The sequence below is a fragment of the Vitis vinifera genome, chromosome 12 (genome assembly GCF_030704535.1).
Source record: "Vitis vinifera cultivar Pinot Noir 40024 chromosome 12, ASM3070453v1".
NCBI classification, from domain to species: domain Eukaryota; kingdom Viridiplantae; phylum Streptophyta; class Magnoliopsida; order Vitales; family Vitaceae; genus Vitis; species Vitis vinifera.
The window spans coordinates 5,169,732-5,187,122 of record NC_081816.1 but is presented as its reverse complement, the minus strand read 5'-3'; the positions used below and the strand labels follow the sequence as shown (position 1 = coordinate 5,187,122).

Genomic DNA, 17,391 nt, shown 5'->3' with positions numbered 1-17,391 from the left:
GCATGAAAACAAGGTTACAACGGCAAACAAACATGCATAAGCATGTAGGGTGAGTGATCTCCCTGAGAAAAAACAGAGGGATAACAAGAGGAGTTCCAACATGGAATTCTAAAAATCAACATAAAAATACTTCTCCCGCATTGTTTATGTTAGAAATGGAAGATATGAGGAAGATAAAATAGGCCAGTGAAGAAGACTTGCAAGAGTACAGATCTTTCTATGTTCCAATACAAATCTTGACTACTAAATCAAAGTGACAAAAGTTTCCTGAACTAATTAGTCTTTACTGCTCTCAGCAACACTCTCTTCCTTGCCAAGTGCAACCACTGCTTTCTTCAAGATGGCTTCAGTTGGGAGGTGGGAGTTCTCCACAGCCTTTGAAATGACTTGCCATTTCTCACCATGCTTAGGTTCTGCAGCTACACATCTCCTCAGTACATCCTTCTGATTTTCCTCACTTCCATGCTGAACTTCAAATTTATAGTATAATGCCCAGAAGTCCCCAATATCTGGGGCAAGAGTTACAGCCCTGTTCAGCCAGGTCCTAGCTTTGTCCACCTTCCTGTCATGCCAGAATAACTTGGCCACAGCAGCAATGACATGGGGATCATGATCACATTTCTTGAGTGCATCCAGACTCTTAGTTTTCCGCTGGGGACGAGGAACCATCTCAATTGATGCTGCCCACAGAATACCACTAGTGGGGCACTCCTGCAGTGCTTTGGCCATCAAAATGTCCGCTTCCTTCTTGTTGCCATGTCGTGATTCAGCTCGCACTGCAGCAAGCCAGAGTTCAGGGTTCTGAGGATTCTTTTTTCTAGCCATGGTAAGAACTGCTCGAGCCTTACTCAGGCCATTCATCTTCTCTTCAAGGTGAGACAGTGAAAGCCAAAGAGGAATACAACTGGGGCAGTGCTTTAGACCTGAATCATAGGCTTCCTTGGCCTTCTCAAAGTTACCAAACCGCTCCTCTAGCTGTCCAAGCATCAGCCACAATTTGAAGAATGAAGGGAAGAGTTTCAGCCCCTCGCCAAGCAACCTCCTCTCTTCCCCAGTGTTCCCTAGTTCTCTCTCAACAATAGCTGATTTCATCCACACTCTTTCAGTGCCTCCTCTTTCACGGGCTTTAGCAAGAAGCATTCTCGCCCTCTCGGGCTCATGATTCTCAAATTCAAGCTTGAATGCTGCAAGCCAAATTTCTTCAGAGTTGGGAATAGCAGCATAAGCTTCTTGAAGAATTGCTCGAGCAGCAGGCACATCACCAGCAAGCCACTTCTCCTTGGCACCCATCAGCCACAGAACTTCAGCCTGTGGTCTGTAAGTTACTGCTTTACGAAGAAGGGCATCAAGAGACTCACGAGTGCCGTGGCTCTTTTCAAGCTGTGCAGCTTTTAGCCATATGCTCTTCTTTGTTAAAAACACGGTAAGAGCATGAGCATAAATAGCTCTTGCTGTCTCAATGGAGCCCCTTTTCTTGCACTCCTCCGCATCAGCAACCCAGGTTCTCTTCCGATCCTCTTCTTCCACCCCAATGCCAATTGTGTTATGGACTATAGCCTGGCAACTTGCAACAGACCCTGCCCGTTCAGCAGCCTCAGCCTCTTTCATCCAAGCCTCTCTATCAATTGCCAACCCTTCTCTTTGCAAAGCCCTAATACCCCTTTCGATTATCTTCCCAACCATAGCAGTATTTCCATTGGCTTCTTCCAACTTTGCAGCTGTTATCCAAATAGCTGGCTCCTTCGAGAGCTTCTCCCTTGCCTTATTAAGAACCTTCTTTGCATTATCATAAGTTTCCAGCCTTGCAAGAGCAAGCCACAATTCTACATGCAAAGGACAACATTCCACAGCCCTCTGAAGCAAAAGCCTTGCATCCTCCTCATTAGCAAGCTCCACAACTGCTTTCCACAGCCTCACAGAGTCGGGTATATGTTCAAGCCCTTTCCTCAAGACCCTGCTTTTATTCACATCATCGTGCTCAAGCTTTGCAGCTTGCATCCACAACTTGACCGAATTGGATATAGCCTTCACTCCCTTAGCTATAACAGCCTTGGCTTCATCAGGACTTGCAAGCCTACATGCCTCCAACCACACATCCTCATTCTTGGGACACTCCTCACATCCTTTGTGTATTAACTGTCTCGCAGCCTGTATCTTACCAGCAACCTCTTCCAGTCTTGCTGCAGCAATCCACCCAGGTGGGTGTTTTGGATTTGTCTGTGTGACTGACTTAAGCAATAATCTAGCCTTCTTAATATCTGAAATCTCTGCATCACTTGTAATCTTCATACTCTTAAGATCAGTCAAATATCCTTTTGGGTCCACAACCGTCAACCCTGACACGGAATCTGAAAGCCTATCCAACTTCAGTGACAAAACTGTTCCTCTCCCCTCTCCCACTGCTGTCAAATCTGTTACTGGGGTTTGTGCCCATGGTGTTTCAGTCCCACCTGCTGCCCTACTCCTAGGATCCAATGCTGTAACATGCTCCTGCTCTTGCCGGGCCTTCTCAAGAAGCGTATCAGGCACAGGCACAAAACTTTCAAACCTCCTCTTCTTATTCCTCAGGGAATAATCCCCAATTTCTGGAATACTATCCCATTCTTGTGCAGATAGTGTACACAACTTCCTCTTCAAATCCGCAAACTGCTCAGTAATTTTCGGGTTAGATGCTCTATACTTCTCAATCTCCTGTTTCAACCTTGCCTCCCTCCTATCCTTCCTCCTCGAATCCATCCTCTTATCGATGGCCTCCCAAACAGCATCAGCCTCCTTATCATCCTCATCATATTCAGCCGATGCAAACAACCCGACATCATTCCCTTCAAATTCATCAAACTTCTGATTTTCATCATACCCCTTTTCATCCCCTTCATCTTCCTCCTCCTCCTCGGCACCTCCCTTTCCCCTGCCGCGGCCGATACCTCCAGGCGCAGCGGCCCCACCAATTGTTGTGGCAGATCGGTCCGGAAGGTCTGGGGCCGCTCGAGCCGGTCCAATATCGGACCGAGTGGTGAACCCTGTGGCACCACGACCGAGACCGGCAACATAATTCGGCGGCGGTTTGGTGTTCAAGAATTCGAGCCTAGGCTTCGGGACAACCGGGGCTTGCATGCCTCCGAAGAGAGGCAAGTGTAGGGTTAGGGCCGAGTCAGATCGGACACCAAGCTCGGCGATCAACGCCGACTCATCTCCGATCAATCGACGGGGGTTTAGGAATATCCGTTGTAGTGATAGAGGTATCCCCAACTCGCGCTCGATTTGGTGTTTTAGGGTTTCAAAAGTGGTGGCCTTGGGGTTTAGATTGAGGATTAGGGTTTTGTTGTCAAATGATTTGACGAAAACCATTGATTAGGGTTTATGAGAAGACAGAGCAAAAGATACAGATATTAAAATTAGGGTTTCAACGTACCTGAACGGAAGAGCTGAGACCGTCGGCTCACCTCCAAAGCCAGTAGTTCGAGAAGCAGGGAGAGTGTTTGGAAGATAAAACGGGGCACAAAGTCGGTGATGTGGCTTTGCTCAATCTGACACGTGTCCAAATATTACAGGTGGTACCGGCATAGTAATTCGAATTAAAATGAAATTTCCAAAAAACAAATTACAGAATTTTTCCCTTAACCCAATCAATGCCATAGTTTTTTTCTTCTAATAGCATAAGAGAATCTAAATGAAAGGAAATTTCTCCTATTTATTTAATTTATTTAATAGTGATATTATTTTTTTAAAATAATGCTCATTTAAATTTTATATTTTTTAAATATTATTTTTTATCTTTCAAAAAGTAATAGATATTTAAAATTAGACTTATATAATTAAAATAAAATTTTAATTAAAAATATTTATATATTAGGAATCTTCTTTACAATATTTGAAGCCCATAGAGGATTACCCACCTCCATATAAAATTGAATATAAAAATAAAGTTAATTTGATATTATTTAATATACATGTTAAATTTAATTTGATATTATTTAATATATAAATTAATTTTATTGACCTTTCTTATAATTTATTAGCGTACGATAGATAACATAATCCCGATAAGATTTGATTTTTTTAAGGTCAGTTTTTTTTCTTTTTAGGAGTTATATTTTGAATTTTTTTTAATTTATTTAAAAAAAAAAAACAAAAGTGAATGATAACTTCAATTTTCTTTTTATAAATAAAAAGCAAATCAATATATAAAAACTCTTAATTTAAAAAAATTCATAATTAAATATTTATTATGTCGAATATTGCAATAATCCCTTATAAAAAAATCCATATATTTTTTTTCTCTCTTTTTTTCCAATATTTTTGGTAAGCAAATGAAGCTAATTGTCAATGAAAAACAATCCACCGACACATGCTAGAAACCTTCTCCCCATCTTGCCAAACATGTCATAAATTCAAAAGTCATAAATTTGACATGGACAAATATGTCAAAATTTGTGTGCTGAGCGCTGACGAAGTTTATGTTTGCTTCCGAAGAAAAATTTAACGGCAAATGCGCGTCTCGTTCACTTGTATAATAAAAGAAGTTGAATGTATATACATATGTACGTGTATATATATATATATAATTTTAAATTTATTTTTCTTTTAATTCTTATATATTATTTTAAATTTATTTTAACACTTTTATATAAAAATTAAATAATTTAACATAAATTTCTAATTAATTTTAATTATAAATTTTTTTTATAATAAAATCAAATATAAAAAATAATATTTATAAATATTTTTATGCAAGGTTTGAAATATTAATAAATACGAATATATAGTTGGATCTACGGATATATAAAAAATATTGATGGATATTGTGATAAAAATATCAATGTAATTCACATAAGTGCAATTAAAGATAATATTTATAAATTTTTTATAAAAAAAATTAGCTTAAATTCTTTTAATATATTTATATTCATTTATTTTAAAATTTTAAAAATACTTTTATTATATTTTAAATAAAAAATCAAATTGATTTATATAAAAATATTTAATTTTAAAATTTTATTATAAATTAACAATTTTTTAATTTAATATTAATTTATTTAAATAATTAAAATTATTAATAATTTATCTTATCAAATTAATATTAATTTATAAAATATTAGGAATTCATTAATTTTTTTGTATATTGTAGCAATTTTTAAGTAAAATTATATTTTTAATATTTTAAAATTAAAATAATAAATAAGAAAATTAAGAGTGAAGGATAGTAATTTTTTTAATATGATTAATGAGATAAATATGAAAAGTGGTTAAAAGTAAAAGAATAATATAAATTTAAAATAAAAGATAAATTAATAATTAATAATTAAAAATTAAAAATTGAAAAATAATTTTTTTTTTTAAACTTTAAAAAAATCTACTATTTTTTCTGACAGCCCTTTGCCACGTGCGTGGCTCCCACATCCCCATTTTTCGCTCCAAAACCGAAATTTTGTCAATATATTGACAATTTTTCCGGCATTTACATAATTTTTCGGCTCGATAATCCAAATTTCCAAACCTTACTTTTATGCAAGTAAAAATAGCCATAATGATATGCATTCATCCAATTAAACATCGTAGGAAATAACAAGAAAACAAAATTGAGAACAAGAGAAAACTGTCCAAAGGCGTATTTTTTAAATATTATTTCAAATAAATATTATTAAAAATAATTATTTAAAAAAAAAAGACAAAAAAATATGATAATTGTCACCACTTGTGCTTGTTTTTACATTCTATTGCATTAAAAAAATTGTATTTGTTTATTCATTCTATACATCATCCAAATAAATAATTTAAATACAGCACATCGCTCAACCTTATCTCTAAAATCCATCCATTAAATTAATAGAATTCAATTTTTAATGAAGAATCTGCCATGCTCATAAGTCTTGTCTTTATTACCATATATAATTTAATGTCCATAGTAAATTATTCTTCTCTATCTTTTCTCCTCTCCCTAAATTTGTACATTTAATCTACTAAACTAAATAAACTAACTTTGATGCCATTTCGATACATTTTTTATTTTTATTTTATTTTCAAATAAAAACTCTTATAAAAAATATAAGACCGGTTTAAAAAAAAAAAAAAGGTTTAGATCTTAAAAACCCTTCTCAAAAATTGATTTTTTTTTTAATCTCTTATATTTTACAAATTCTAAAAAATGCTTTCAAGTATACGAACATATGTATCTATTATTAAGATGAAATAATTAGAGATTAATCACCTAAATAATTATGATTGAATGTCGTAAAGGGTTTAATCCGCCTTCGTTGGACACCAATTAGTTTCCAACGAGGTAGTCAAAGTTTGAACCATATTATAGTTGAAATTTTCGTTCCATACGAGATTAGAGATGGATATTGAGATATAATAATTTTGCTTTTAAGGCTTAAGGTAAAGATTGTTGGGATGCAACGTTAGTTTTAAACTGTTGGGGTAAAAATTGTTCAAATGTAATAATATTTCTCTTAAATCCAAAGATGTCACACAAATGATGGTGATAACCTGACCCAAGACATATTTACGTATTAGAATATAACATTTTGAATAAATTTAAAATATGGAAACTATCTAGAAAAATAAAATTTTCATGGTTGAATTCATTTTAAGGCATTCTTTCCCAATTAAAGGCAAAGGGGAGGGGAATTACATAGATTTTAGGTACATGATTTTATTTTTAAAAACTTTAAAAACATGGATTATTGCTAAATAAAAATATGTTTTTTTTAAATATATTAAAAAAAATGAGAATATATCTGTTAAGGACAAATTATTTTAACGTTCATTTATCCGTGGAAAAAAATATATATTATTATTGTTTTTACAATTAAATTTTAAATATTTAATAAATAATTTGCAAACTCAAATGGTAAAATGGAGGCAACCCCACTCACAAGGAAGTGGAACGCTTAAGAAACCAAGTCATAGATGAACAGTCCCTAGGAATCAAAGAGAAGAAAATGGCAAGTTGGCAAATGGCAACTGTCTTTTAACAGGAAAAATAAAAATAAAAAAATTATAAAAAAATCATTTGTATAGAAAATTAATAATTTTATTTTTGTTAGACTTCATGTCAGCAGTTTCATGGAAACCACCATTTAACCTCAATAAAGTGGGAGGTCAATAGCTTGTGATGTTTACCCATTCTATGCTTTGGGAGAAGGTTTCTTGCATGACAAAAAGGACCCCACATGCTGGTCTTCTTCCCTAGTTTCTATTGTTTTTATTCAGTTTTAAGGTTTCAGATCTGGGAAGCCAATCCATGGGCTTAAGTCTTGGGGTTTATGAGTTAAAAGCACCATAACTGCTTCTGGGTTTGTTGTACTTTTCTGTATTTTGAATTAAAACAGGTAGAGATCAGAGAAAGGAGATATGGGGTTGGTGGGTGTCCAAGAAAATGGGAATGGTGAGATGGGTTTGTCTGGTGTTCCTTTGGGAAGTAAGAACAAGTACAGGAGGATGGATTCTGAGCTGACAGAGGAGGATGATGCTTCACAATCACACCATCATCATGTGTCTAATAGCACCAAGAAATATGTCTTTGCTTGTGCCGTTTTTGCATCTCTCAACTCAGTTCTTCTTGGATATGGTAAGCATTTCTCTCCTTTCCCCCCCTATTGTTCTATCCAATTGTTGGGTTAGAAGGGTTTGTTGTTCTTCTTTTGATTGAGTGTGACAATTGTTTGAGGGCTCTATTGTTTATTTATGGTAGGATACCCAGATCCTAATTCATTCTTTATACTATGTTTGGTTGTTGAGAATTTGCTGGAAAAATGGTAAACATGGAATCCTATAATAGCCGCTCCAAACCCAATCTATGGGATATTATTGTGATTAGTCTTAATTTTACTAATTATCACATACATTTGAAAACCCAGCAAGATGAGATCTAACAATGAAATTATCAGGGAAAAGCATCTGCACAGATGGAGAAACAGTATTTCATATGATTCTAAAGATACCCTGCCTATCATCAACTGATGAATGAGAATTGACAAGATTTAATTTAGTCTCATAGTTGATTAAGGTTAAAAGGGGAAAAAATTGTATCTGCTTCTAGTACTCTCTTTCTGTTCAATAATTTGGTTGGCTGAATTGAAGCTGTAGCTTGAAGTTTTTGTTTTCAACCTTCAGATGTAGGTGTTATGAGTGGAGCAATCATATTCATTCAGGAAGATCTGAAGATAACAGAGGTGCAAGAAGAAGTGCTTGTTGGGTCTTTGAGCATCGTTTCACTTCTGGGTAGTTTAGCTGGTGGAAGAACATCAGATGTTATTGGTAGAAAATGGACAATGGGCTTAGCTGCTGTTATCTTTCAAACAGGTGCAGCTATAATGACTTTTGCTCCATCCTTTCAAATACTTATGGTGGGAAGACTCCTGGCTGGGGTTGGAATTGGCTTTGGAGTCATGATTGCCCCTGTCTACATTGCTGAGATATCACCTACTGTTGCTAGAGGCGCCCTTACCTCCTTCCCGGAAATTTTCATAAATCTGGGGATTCTTCTTGGTTATATATCTAACTATGCATTTTCAAGTTTTCCAGTACATACAAACTGGAGGATAATGCTTGCTGTGGGAATTCTGCCCTCAGTCTTTATTGGATTTGCACTTTTCATCATTCCTGAGTCACCAAGGTGGCTGGTCATGAAGAATCGAGTTGAAGAAGCAAGATCAGTGCTGTTGAAAACAAATGAGAATGAGAGTGAGGTGGAGGAGAGACTTGCAGAAATACAACTGGCTGCAGGAACTGGTAATGCAGAAAAGCATGAAGAGAAAGCTGTGTGGCGTGAACTGTTGAAACCGTCGCCTTCACTTCGTCGCATGCTAGTCACTGGTTTTGGAATCCAGTGTTTCCAACAGATTACAGGAATTGATGCTACTGTCTATTACAGTCCTGAAATTTTCAAAGGAGCTGGAATTGAGGGTAATTCAAACCTTCTTGCTGCAACTGTTGCTGTGGGAATTACAAAGACTGTTTTTATATTGGTTGCTATTTTTCTGATAGACAAACTGGGGAGAAAGCCCCTCCTGTATATCAGCACAATTGGAATGACTGTTTGTTTGTTCAGTTTGGGGTTCACTTTAACTTTCTTGGGGTCAGGAAATGTAGGGATCGCATTGGCGGTATTGTCTGTTTGTGGAAATGTAGCTTTCTTCTCTGTGGGAATTGGCCCTGTTTGCTGGGTTCTGACATCTGAAATCTTCCCTTTAAGGCTGCGTGCTCAAGCAGCAGCGCTTGGGGCAGTGGGAAATAGGGTGTGCAGTGGTCTGGTTGCCATGTCTTTCCTTTCTGTCTCAGATGCAATCACAGTCGGTGGAACATTCTTCATATTTTCTGTAATTTCAGCTCTTTCTGTTGCCTTTGTTTACATGTTTGTCCCAGAAACCAAAGGAAAATCCCTAGAGCAAATTGGGTTACTATTTCAGAATGAACATGAATGGCAAAGAGGTGAAGTGGAGCTTGGGGACGTTGAACATCTAGTGCAGAAAGAATGATTGGTCTGGAAGTTTCATTTTATGAGCTAAAATCTCCCAGAATTATCTGAACAAGGATGGGTTCCATTCCATGTTTCTGAGCGTTTTACATCTCTGATGGAATCATCACAGAGTTTTGGCATGCAGCATGTGGAAAGAGAATTCTTGCTGGAACACATAGGTATCAGCCTATGGAAGAAATTCCATTTCTGTAAGTCTGTAATGAGAAAATGTAATCTTATTTGAATAAGTCTGGCTGTTCCAGTCACTGGCATATCTTAGTTTTGTTCCGAATACATGTCATATACATCTATTCTTATTGAGTTGATTGACTTCAAAATCCGGTGAAATAATTGAGTTTGTATCAGATTTGTAACATGGACTATACCAAGCAGAATGTTGCAATACCTATTTTTTGATGTTCTATCATTTTAAATGGATGCATTGAAGCTGGGACACAACTATAACTGGAATACTACATGCATGATCTCCAGGTTTGATGTTGTCTTGCCCTTTTGAGCTTCTTCATATCATATCATGCTCTCAAGAATTCGAGTCTAAGTTGGGTTTCGACATTTCTGAATTTTTCTCAAGGCAATGGAAATAATTCCAGGTTCTTGATCTTTGCTACTAAGGAAAACTTTTGTCAATTGTTCTTTCTTGCGGCTGCAGTATTGTTACTGGCTAATCTTTTCTGGTTGTTGCCTTCCTCTTTTTTCTCTTCGATCATTTGGAGAGAACATCTTTTAATTGTTTTTATTTGTTTTTTAAGGGTTGTTTTAAAAATTAATTATACAAACATGAAGAACAGTTGAATTAAAGCAAAATATTGTAAACAAATTAAAAACATTTCAAGTTTTCAAATAGATTTTTATTTTACAAAACATTAGAAAACAATATTCAAAAACTGTTTTTAAAAACCGTTTTTTAGAACTATTTTAAAAAATAGTTTCCAAACACTAATTATCAGTAGAGAAAGTAGACATAAAATCATTCACGCTACTATTCCATTAGCGAAAACCCATCAAAAGCATCAATAGTCATCCCCTCTTATCTTTACAAAGAGGGCTTCTATTCTCAGCAAAAAGAAAAAGCCAAGAGGAAAGATGGAGCAGATAGAGCATAAGTATGTTGAAGTGAACAGACTGAAGCTTATGTGGCTGTGTTGGGCACAGGTGAAGAACAAACCTTATGCTCTGATACCATTTGAAGTTAGTTTAATTGTGTATCCGTTCCTATAAAAGAAGCATCTGTGCAGGTCCTAAGGTGGTGCTGTTCCTGCATGGCTTCCCTGAAATATGGTATTCATGGAGGCACCAAATGGTTGCCGCTGCAGCCGCTGGATACAGAGCAATTGCCTTTGATTTTAGGGGCTATGGGCTCTCCCAACAGCCTCCTGAGCCTGAGAAGGCGTCTTTTGATGATCTTGTGGTTAATATCATTGGAGTTATGGACAGTTTGGGCATCAGTAAGGTGCTATATAATATGCCATTTATAAAATTTCAAAAACTTTGAACTGATCTTCAAGGATGAAGTTGGTGCTAGTTTGATAACTTGGGGTTTTTAGTTTGAGTTGGGATCTCTGATTGTTTATTTTCCGAGCTGTTTATCAGTGATATCATGTGTGGGTATTAGACTGCAATGATGGTGTTGATTTTTTATTTCAACAATTGTTGGCAGTTTAACCTGTTGAATCAAATTGGTAGCTTAACTGTCTTCAAGCTGGAGAGGGTTCCGAGAAATGGGACTGAACTGAACCCAGATGGTTGTGCTTCTCTTTCATGTTTTTTTTTTTTTTTTTCTAGGAATGTGAAAGACAGAGTGGGAAAATAGGGAAGAAAAACTTTAATAGAGTATTAGAAAAGTGTCACCAATCAGATCACATGTACCCGCCGTTTATTTCTGTTGTCTCATTGTCTTGTTTTTCATACCTGATTCCTTTCTTTGACTATTAGTGTAGAAACAAAAAAGGAGAAGGGACAAGTTCAAACCAGTTAGGTATATGCGCAAATGTATGATGGGAATCTTTCCATGTGAAACTGTTCATTGGCTGGGATTATAGCTTTGAGAAAATCATACAAATTTCCATGTGTTGAAAAATATTTGTTGTAATCCTTCACGGAAGCCGTGTAGATATTGTTCGCTTTGAATTCAAAGAGGTTTTCATGGCTTTAAAACGCGTTTACAAGGTTAAAAGAAGTCTATACTTATATAGCGTCGAGAACTTTCCCCCTATCCGATGTGGGATATCACATTTGTACCCATTTTCACTTTGAAAAGTGTTTGACAACCAAGCTAAATCATTTTGAAAAGTGTTTGACAACCAAGCTAAATCATAGTTCAATAATAAAAACCCGAAGTTCCATGTTGCATTCCAAAATGAAACATATCTTGATGGACTATCATTTAGTATGAGACCATGTTCCTCACTACTCCTTTGGCATGTCTTCTATCTCCCCCAAAGATCAATGGCGGATGCTCTTACAAAGCCTCTCTCATCCCATCAATTCCAATTTTTATGCACCCAGATTGGTATCGCTAACAGGAGTATAGTCTTGCAGGGACATGTTAGAGACTCTGATTCCGTTTCCTCAAGTCAAGGAATTTGTTTTGATTTGATTTTAATTTAATTCTGATACATTTAACTTAAGTTGATCAATGCGATATCTTTTCGTAAACTAATTTTCTGATCTTCAGCTTACATTTAATAAACTTAGTTGTTGCTGATGGTGGGATTGTTGGAGCAGGCTTTTCTAGTAGGGAAGACTTTGGAGCTCTTCCGGCATTCCAGGTAGCCGTGGTCCACCCTGAAAGGGTGTCTGGTGTCATAATACTGGATGCCCCTTTCACTCCACCAGGTGCATTTGCCATCCAAATGCAACTCTTTCCCAAAGGCTTCTATGTTCAGAGGTGGCGGGTCAGCTTTCTTTTGAATCTCTTACAATTGCTCACTTCCAAATCACAAGACCATCAATGCCTATCTAATTGCAAGAGCCAGGGAGAGCTGAAGCAGATTTTGGTCGCTTTGATGTTAAGACGGTGATAAGAAACATCAACATTCTGTTCTGTAGAAGTGAGCTCCAAGTAGCTAGTGATGACCAGGAGATCATGGACTTAGTTGATCCATCTACCCCTCTACCGGTATGGTTCACCCAGGAGGACCTCAAAGTCTACTCAAGTCTATACGAGAATTCCGGGTTCCATACAGGTAAGAAGAGAACTTCCCTTGAAGGAATTACACACTTCTGGCCTAAAACACCTGGAATGATACTGATTTTCCTTTGAAGTTGCTTGGCAAAATAGATCCTGAAATCAATCTATGACTTGTTGCTGCTTCCATGACTTTGGGTCAAGATTGCGGTGTGAAGGATCCGAAAATTACAGCTCCAGTGCTGCTAATCGTGGGTGAAAAGGACTATGTTCTAAAATCCCCACGGATGGAGGAATAAATTAAAATCTAGAAAGTGAAGGAGTTTATGCCCACTTTGGAGATCATGGACTTGAACACTTGGGTGATTCACCCTTGAACCAGAGACTTCACTTAGGCTATGTTTGGATCTCGGAAAATACGAGAGAAAGAAAATTTGGAGGAAAAATGGAAGGAAAGAAAAAGTTAAGGAAATGAATATAAATTTTTCACTTGTTTAGTTATCCATGGGAAATTCAAGGGAAAAAAAAAAAGAATTCATTTTTTTTGTTTGTTAACCATGAAAAAATGTCAAGGAAAAATGGAAGGAAAACAAATCAATAATTTGTCTTAAAGGGTTAGCAATCTCTTCAAACAATTTCTATGAGCAAATTCTACTACCATACCAAAAATTTAACATTTATAAATTTCTATTTTTAAAGAATAGGAAAAACAAAGACTTCACTCATTTTATCGATCACCAAACAATATCAAAGTAATAAATATTAAATACGTAAGCTGCAGGCATCACATGATCTCAGGAATCATACTGAGCTCCACTCAGCAATGGTGATGGAGGAGAAGGTGGAAGAAGAAGCTTAGAGTCAGAATCATCAGTGGGACTCTACACCCACATGGGAAACTGCTCTCCTCCTACCTTGGCCTCAGCTTCTCCCTCTTCTTGGCCCTCCTCCCATCCTCCTCCTCAATCTTCCAGCTCTCTACCCTCCATCTCAAGCTGCTCCAAGCTAAGTAAGAGCTCTGCCGCCTCAAGTCCCATCGGAAGGAGGACTCCAAAGCCAATGCCAAAGTTGTTGAAATCTTCGTTGACCACCGCGAAGCCTGACGCAGGGAGGAGAAGTGTATGGTGGACCAGATCCACACCGCCACAGAGGAGATCGCCTGCTTGAGGGCTAAGGTGGCAAAGCTGGAGCGATCCGATGCAGAGCTGAAGGCCAGGGTGGAGGAGCTAACCAAGGAGGTGGGGAAGAGGGAGGAGATGCTTCACGAGCCCAATAAAATTTCCCCCAACTTTTCCCTTATCTTTTCTTTTATTTTCCTCATTATTTTTTAAGGAAAATAGTAGGGAAAATATTATGATATTTTCTTTAATATTTTTCTTTATATTTTTTTTCATCATATTTTTCATGTCGCCCAAACTAATAAAACAATTTTCCACATGATTTTTTTTTTCCTTTCCTTAACATTTTCCAAACCAAACATAACCTTGAGGTTCAACCAATTGGGAGAAAATCAATAGATTCCTTTTTAGGAGCGCTTCATTCCTATGGAATGTAGCATACAACCCTTTGTTTTTTAAAACATTATTAAATATTTAAACACTAATTACTTTATCATAAAAGCACTTTTGATAGAATAAGTGTTATTAGCAAAAAATATTTTAAGCTAAAAGCTATTATTATTATTATTATTATTATTATTATTATTATTATTATTATTATTATTATTATTATTATTATTACTCCCAAGACATTAACCCTCCAAAGCCTCTCACTAACCCATCATGCATATTAATTAAATCAAGTGATGGTTGTCTCTTTTAACAAACATGAGACAACCAAAAAAGCGTACTTGAAAGCTTTAACCTCTGAACATGGAAGAAACCAACCCATTTCTAGGGGCGGAGAAAACCAAGAAGGCAGACTTCTTAGTTACTACCCCCACCAACTCACCAAATTTTGGGGCATTTAATGACTTGTTTGGATTATCATTTATTTGGCCTACAACTTCTTTCCCAAATATTCAAGATCTACAATTACATGGAGTACTAATTAATTGGATTTATAATATACATTTTATTTTTATAAATCAAATATAAAATATGAAAGCTATGTTTGGTTCAAAAAGTTTTGAGTAGAAGGAAAGAAAAGTGAATGGAAAAAAAAATGATTTAAAATTAAAAGCATCGAAAGTCATCCCCACTTCTCTACAGAAAGGGCTTCCGATAAATCTCTCAGAAAAAGAAGAGACCCAAAAGGAAAGATGGAGCAGATACAGCATAAGTATGTTGAAGTGAGCGGACTGAAGCTTCATGTGGCTGAGTTGGGCACAGGTGAAGAACAAACCTTATGCTTTGACACCATTTGAAGTTACTTTAATTTTTTTGCATCCTTTAATCTAAAAGAAGTCACTCTGCAGGTCCTAAGGTGGTGCTGTTCCTGCATGGTTTCCCTGAAATATGGTATTCATGGAGGCACCAAATGATTGCTGCTGCAGCTGCTGGATACCGAGCCATTGCCTTTGATTTCAGGGGCTATGGGCTCTCCCAGCAGCCTCCTGAGCCTGAGAAGGCGTCTTTTGATGATCTTGTGGTTGATGTCATTGGAATTATGGACAGTTTCGGCATCAGTAAGGTACTATATAAGAAGCCATCAATAAGATTTCAAAAAACTTTGAACTGATCTTCAAGGGTGAATTCGGTGTTCGTTTGGTAACTTGGGGTTTTTAGTTTGAGTTTGGATCTCTGATTTTTTATTTTCAGAATCTGTTTATCCATGATCTCATGTGTGGGTATGAGACTGCAAGGATGGTGTTGATTTGATTTCAACAATTGTTAGTAGTTGAACCTTTTGAATCAAATCGGTAGCTTAACTGTCTTCAAAGGTGGAGATTAGAGAAATGGGGTTCTGAGAGATGGGACTGAACCGAACCCAGATGGTTTTGGTTCTCTTTCATGTTTTCTTTTTCCGGGAATGTGAAAGACAGTGGGAAAATAGAGAAGAAAAACTTTATTAGAGGAACGGAAAAGTGTCACCGATCAGATCATATGTACCCGCCGGCCGCCGTTTATTTCTGCAGTCTGATTGTCTCGTTTTCCTTACCTGCTTCCATTCTAAATAATTTTTTGGATAATCAATTAAAAAGGGATGAAATCTTCACCACATACATTTTTGATCTTTTTTTTGCAAAAGTAATTTTTTTTCTACAGTCATTACCTTTTTTTTAGGGTACCAAAAAAAGGGACAAGTTCATTACTGTTTGGTATGGGCGTAAATGTCTTGATCAGAGGCGTCATATCACTGAAGGATAGAGGAATGTACGAGGGGCATCTTTCCACGTGAAACCGTTCATTGGCAGTAGCTTTGAGCACTTGACGGACTATCATTGCGTACAAGGCCATGTTGCTCACTACTCCTTTGGCTTGTCTCACAAAGCCTCTATCATCCCGTCAATTCCAATTTTTATGCACCAAGATCGGTATCTCGAACAGGATTATCGTCTTGCAGGGACATGTTAGAGACTCATTCCAGTTCCTCAAGTCAAGGAATTTGATTTGATTTTAATTTAATTCTGATTACATTTAACTTAAATTAACCAATGTAATATCTTTTGTAAACTAATTTTATAATCTTCAGGCTTACAGTTAATAAACTAGTTGTTGATGATGGTGGGATTGTTGGAGCAGGCTTTTCTAGTAGGGAAGGACTCTGGAGCTTTTCCAGCATTCCATGTAGCCGTGCTCCACCCTGAAAGGGTGTCTGGAGTCGTAACATTAGGTATCCCTTTCATGCTACCGGGTGTTTCTGTTATCCCAATGCATCTCCTTCCCAAAGGCTTCTACATATTGAGGTGGCAGGTTCAGTTTTTCGCCTTCATCATCTTCTTTTTCAGCCTCTTACATTGCTCACTTCCATGTTCAGTACCATTAATACCTGTCTAATTGCAGGAGCCAGGGCGAGCTGAAGCAGATTTTGGCCGCTTTGATGTTAAGACAGTGATAAGAAACATCTACATGCTCTTCTGTAGAAGTGAGCTCCAAGTAGCCAGTGACGACCAGGAGATCATGGACTTGGCTGACCCATCTGCCCCTCTACCACCATGGTTCACTGAGGAGGATCTCAAAGTCTACTCAAGTCTATACGAGAATTCTGGGTTTCGGACTCCATTACAGGTTCCATACAGGTAAGAAGGGAACTTTCCTTGAAGAAATTACATACTTGTGGCCTAAAACACCTGGAATGGTACTGAATTCCTTTGAAGTTGCTTGGCAAAATACATCCTGAAATCAATCTATGACTTATTGCTGGTTCCATGCAGGACTTTGGGTATAGATTGCGGTGTGAAGGATCCGAAAATTACAGCTCCAGGGATGCTTATCATGGGTGAGAAGGACTATGTTCTAAAATTCCCGGGGATGGAGGAATACATTAGGAGCGAGAAAGTAAAGGAGTTTATGCCCAATTTGGAGATCATTTTCCATGAAGAAGGAAACCATTTTGTCCAGGAACAATTTCCAGAGGAGGTGAATCAACTAGTCATCACCTTCCTTAACAAACATAGTACCTGATGAAGATGGTGTGTGAGTTCATGAGTTCAGTCTCCAGAGGCAGAACAAAAAGATCCGAGTAAGAAGAATGGAATGCTCACTGTGGCAGCTTTAATAATGTATTTGGAAAACATCTCTTATGGAGTTCCTACTAATGAAGAAAATTATGAGAAGAAATAATATATATATATATATATTTGTATTTATGTATGTATTTATATATTTAATCAACTAAA

General features: G+C 36.8%; 4 protein-coding genes across 4 annotated transcripts; 3 read left to right on the top strand and 1 right to left on the bottom strand.

Annotated features, from left to right (window-relative positions):
- Positions 1-14: 14 nt before the first annotated feature.
- On the bottom strand, positions 15-3,508 carry LOC100251732 (protein STABILIZED1). Its single transcript, XM_002267380.5, has one exon. The coding sequence runs from the start codon at positions 3,346-3,348 to the stop codon at positions 277-279; it is 3,072 nt and encodes a 1,023-aa protein (XP_002267416.1). The 5' UTR covers positions 3,349-3,508; the 3' UTR covers positions 15-276.
- A 3,580-nt stretch (positions 3,509-7,088) lies between these two features.
- PMT4 (putative polyol/monosaccharide transporter) lies at positions 7,089-9,880 on the top strand. The gene is made up of 2 exons (XM_002263813.4): positions 7,089-7,573; positions 8,119-9,880. The coding sequence occupies exons 1-2, from the start codon at positions 7,357-7,359 to the stop codon at positions 9,480-9,482; spliced, it is 1,581 nt and encodes a 526-aa protein (XP_002263849.1). The 5' UTR covers positions 7,089-7,356; the 3' UTR covers positions 9,483-9,880.
- A 901-nt stretch (positions 9,881-10,781) lies between these two features.
- Positions 10,782-12,910, top strand: LOC100256864 (uncharacterized). Its single transcript, XM_059741288.1, has 5 exons — positions 10,782-10,934; positions 11,142-11,226; positions 12,209-12,319; positions 12,460-12,669; positions 12,816-12,910. Exons 1-5 carry the CDS (start codon positions 10,782-10,784, stop codon positions 12,908-12,910), a joined length of 654 nt encoding a protein of 217 aa, XP_059597271.1.
- Positions 12,911-14,675: 1,765 nt separating this feature from the next.
- LOC109121449 (uncharacterized) lies at positions 14,676-17,359 on the top strand. Its single transcript, XM_019223613.2, has 5 exons — positions 14,676-14,941; positions 15,028-15,242; positions 16,295-16,465; positions 16,556-16,791; positions 16,927-17,359. Exons 1-5 carry the CDS (start codon positions 14,872-14,874, stop codon positions 17,174-17,176), a joined length of 942 nt encoding a protein of 313 aa, XP_019079158.1. The 5' UTR covers positions 14,676-14,871; the 3' UTR covers positions 17,177-17,359.
- Positions 17,360-17,391: the final 32 nt, after the last annotated feature.

Coding starts and splice junctions, on each gene's coding strand:
- LOC100251732 (XM_002267380.5), bottom strand. CDS start 3,348: ATGGTTTTCGTCAAATCATTTGACAACAAAACCCTAATCCTCAATCTA.
- PMT4 (XM_002263813.4), top strand. CDS start 7,357: ATGGGGTTGGTGGGTGTCCAAGAAAATGGGAATGGTGAGATGGGTTTG. Junction 7,574..8,118: donor CTCAGTTCTTCTTGGATATG/GTAAGCATTTCT, acceptor TTCAACCTTCAG/ATGTAGGTGTTATGAGTGGA.
- LOC100256864 (XM_059741288.1), top strand. CDS start 10,782: ATGGTTGCCGCTGCAGCCGCTGGATACAGAGCAATTGCCTTTGATTTT. Junction 10,935..11,141: donor ACAGTTTGGGCATCAGTAAG/GTGCTATATAAT, acceptor AATTGTTGGCAG/TTTAACCTGTTGAATCAAAT. Junction 12,320..12,459: donor TGCCCCTTTCACTCCACCAG/GTGCATTTGCCA, acceptor TGCAAGAGCCAG/GGAGAGCTGAAGCAGATTTT.
- LOC109121449 (XM_019223613.2), top strand. CDS start 14,872: ATGGAGCAGATACAGCATAAGTATGTTGAAGTGAGCGGACTGAAGCTT. Junction 16,466..16,555: donor TCTACATATTGAGGTGGCAG/GTTCAGTTTTTC, acceptor GTCTAATTGCAG/GAGCCAGGGCGAGCTGAAGC. Junction 16,792..16,926: donor CCATTACAGGTTCCATACAG/GTAAGAAGGGAA, acceptor GGTTCCATGCAG/GACTTTGGGTATAGATTGCG.